Raw genomic sequence first — 3,226 nt, forward strand, 5'->3', positions numbered from 1 at the left:
CATAAAATACACTACTTGATAATTAATAGACTATGAAAAATAGAAGAGACTATGAAAAATAGGAGAGAAATACACAATCTGCGTGCCATTAACTCGGTGGCAAGATGAGGGCGGCTAACAGTGACAATAATTAATAATGCATGGTGATGCAATAAATTACTTCAGCTATATTCATCGATCTCTTGTACTTCACTTCAAGCCTTGTCTGGAACTTTCCAAAAACATGGGAGGTCCTGCATGAAGGGAATGATAAAAATGCTCTTTAAGAATCTGTAATAATTGATTAGCATTTAGGTACCTTTGCTCCCTCAGCTAAAGCTGGAGAGGAGTATGGGATGGGGGGCTCCAATTTCAGCCCCTGACGTACTCCCTCCAGGGAGGAAACGGAGCTGCAAACCCAGTTCTGCTCGGCTGCCAGGGTATAGGGCAGTGGGAGAGCCAATCAACGAATCGCGCAGCGCTCTCTTTAAGCCTGACATATCTCCAACAGGAACAAATTGTCCCAACAATCAACATCCGAATCTCCCGTGCGCATCAGGGGTGGAGTGGATATTGTCCGGACGCCGGATTGCACTGGGTTCTGGAACACAATAACAAACCAGTGAAGAATATATAGTCAGAAAAACAGCATCCCTCTGGATATCGGCGTTGGGCTGGGGATTGAGACCCGACATCATGTCAATACTACCTTCGTTTGGGTTTACCCAGGAGCAAGTCGCCTGCGTCTGCGAGGTCCTGCAACAAGGAGGTAACTTGGAGAGGCTCGGTCGTTTTCTCTGGTCTCTCCCAGCTTGTGACCACCTCCACAAGAATGAAAGTGTACTGAAAGCAAAGGCGGTGGTCGCCTTCCACCGAGGGAACTTCAGAGAGCTCTATAAGATCCTGGAGAGCCACCAGTTTTCCCCGCACAACCATCCCAAGCTGCAGCAGCTGTGGCTGAAAGCGCACTACGTGGAGGCGGAGAAATTGCGCGGCCGACCACTTGGAGCCGTGGGGAAGTATAGGGTAAGAAGGAAATTCCCTTTGCCCCGCACAATCTGGGACGGCGAGGAGACCAGCTATTGCTTTAAGGAGAAGTCCAGGGGTGTTCTTAGAGAGTGGTACACGCATAACCCCTATCCCTCCCCGCGAGAGAAAAGGGAGCTGGCCGAGGCCACGGGACTGACCACTACGCAGGTCAGCAACTGGTTCAAAAACAGACGCCAGAGAGACAGAGCCGCAGAAGCTAAAGAAAGGTATGTTTTGACCAAAAAAGTACAATCAAATGTTGCCATAGTAGGATTAATAGTAGGAAAGAATAAACTAAACATAATCACATGCGTAATTTACCAGAGTTGGAATTTTGTTGAATAAATTCCCAACTAATTTATTTAAAGTGACATGCCCTTATGCTGATTTTTAGAAGGCCCAACTAATATTACAATATATTTATACTAAAGGGTTTTAACAATTTTAAATTACAATTTATCCACTGTAAATTACATTTCAAACATTTAGTGTGATACCCCAAAACAAAAACCTATGGCCAACATACTTTGAAATGGAACCAATGACAAATTATTGACTGTATCCTTATAATTTCGATAGTGTTCTAAATATTTCTGGCATCAGAATAAGTTATTTAGACAGTGATACATGTATATTTGGAGCTACAGGTCACGGTTTCAGTGGTCAAGATATGGAATCATTATGATAGAAGATATTATTCTCATGCAATAATTAAAAGTATTGCGTGTGATCAAAAGTTTCCCTTTTGCAATTGAAATGTCAGAATAACAAAAATGGATTGAATACATTTTTAATTGCATTATCCTAAAGTTTAAACCAATTTTGGATTGGTTTGTTCTTGGCTTATAATTGAAATGTCTAGCTTGTATTTGGCCTATCGATTCTGTAAACCTGGGTGCAAGATTGTTTATTCACAACCGAAAATCACCACCACGAAATCATGCAAAAAACCAATGATGACAGTACTCAACTTTTGCATAGTTAAAATAGTTACACGACAATACGAGTGTTAGGAATTGGTTGGGCTATATGTTGACTTGTTTCTTTTTGTGTTACAATCTTTATAGTCCTCAACGTGGTATGATAGTATGCTATAAACCTTTATATTTCTAACGTCTTTACATATCTTCCCTTCTCAGAGAAAACAGCGAAAACAACAACTCCGGTAACAACAAACAGAACCAGCTGTCTCCCCTCGATGGCGGCAAGTCGCTCATGTCCAGCTCGGAAGATGAGTTCTCTCCACCACAAAGCCCTGATCAGAACTCTGTGCTTTTGCTCCAGGGAAATATGAGTCACCCCGGCGTCTCCTCTTACCCTATGACGGGTCTCGGTGGCGCACAGCCGGTGCATGGAATGCACGGACACCCGCACCAACTCCAAGACTCGTTGCTGGGACCTCTAACATCGAGCCTTGTGGATTTAGGCTCCTAAAGGCAAATTGATACTATCTTTTAAAAGACTGATAACTCTACCAGCTTGAGTACATATATGAAATTACACTATGGTACCTTATAACTAGACTGACCTCTGTCTGTCGTTAAATTTGGTTAGAACTATAACGCAATTATTTTATGCGCTTATCCTGACTTAGGAGGTACCCTCCTTCCCGTGAAAATACAATCAAACCCCCTTTTACGAACTCTTAAGTCAACGAGACACTTAAACTGGACTGCCCTTTTGCTTAATTTATGATATTTTTTGTTCAGATAAAATTTATAGCAACCTCCTGCTATGGAAACTAAGAAGCGACGTTTTCATTAAAATCCTATTAGTTTCCAATAAAACAAAAAGAGACGTCAATTTGTTTAATGTGTATTATTTGTATGTCCAGTCAATAAAATAAATAGCATTATATCATAGCCTACATTCATCCCTCAAAGATATGTAGGGCATGCAGAACAAATATGGGCTGTAATAAATCAAAACATTTTGGTCACGCTTTCTTCCTTGGTATAGCATTGAGCCATCTACATTTTACGCACGTTCATGATAGCAAACAATACAAAATATCTGTTCAACTTTTGGGCAGGATGTATTCGAAAAGCACATTTAGTTTCTTAGGCCTCTATGTCACCATTTGGATGGATAGAAACCACGGTCAAAGTTCTCTGTTTAACTCTCCAGACAAAATGGAAATATTTAATCTTTCCTTGAAATTGTTGCTTTAATTTTCACCCAACGTGGAATTTCAGATATGTTAATGGAGTTAAAACTC

The 3,226-nt window shown here is 41.0% G+C and overlaps 1 protein-coding gene across 1 annotated transcript; it reads left to right on the forward strand.

The window, feature by feature from the left end:
* Positions 1 to 424: 424 nt before the first annotated feature.
* LOC139375174 (homeobox protein six1b) lies at positions 425 to 2,947 on the forward strand. The gene is made up of 2 exons (XM_071116721.1): positions 425 to 1,235; positions 2,148 to 2,947. Exons 1-2 carry the CDS (start codon positions 676 to 678, stop codon positions 2,440 to 2,442), a joined length of 855 nt encoding a protein of 284 aa, XP_070972822.1. The 5' UTR covers positions 425 to 675; the 3' UTR covers positions 2,443 to 2,947.
* The last annotated feature ends 279 nt before the right edge of the window (positions 2,948 to 3,226 follow it).

The sequence above is a fragment of the Oncorhynchus clarkii genome, chromosome 19 (assembly GCF_045791955.1).
Source record: "Oncorhynchus clarkii lewisi isolate Uvic-CL-2024 chromosome 19, UVic_Ocla_1.0, whole genome shotgun sequence".
Classification (NCBI taxonomy): Eukaryota; Metazoa; Chordata; class Actinopteri; order Salmoniformes; family Salmonidae; genus Oncorhynchus; species Oncorhynchus clarkii.

What these genes read in the sequence shown, in the direction of transcription:
- LOC139375174 (XM_071116721.1), top strand. Translation starts at nt 676, where the DNA reads ATGTCAATACTACCTTCGTTTGGGTTTACCCAGGAGCAAGTCGCCTGC. An exon ending in GCCGCAGAAGCTAAAGAAAG is followed by an intron (nt 1,236 to 2,147) that starts GTATGTTTTGAC and finishes TTCCCTTCTCAG; the next exon opens with AGAAAACAGCGAAAACAACA.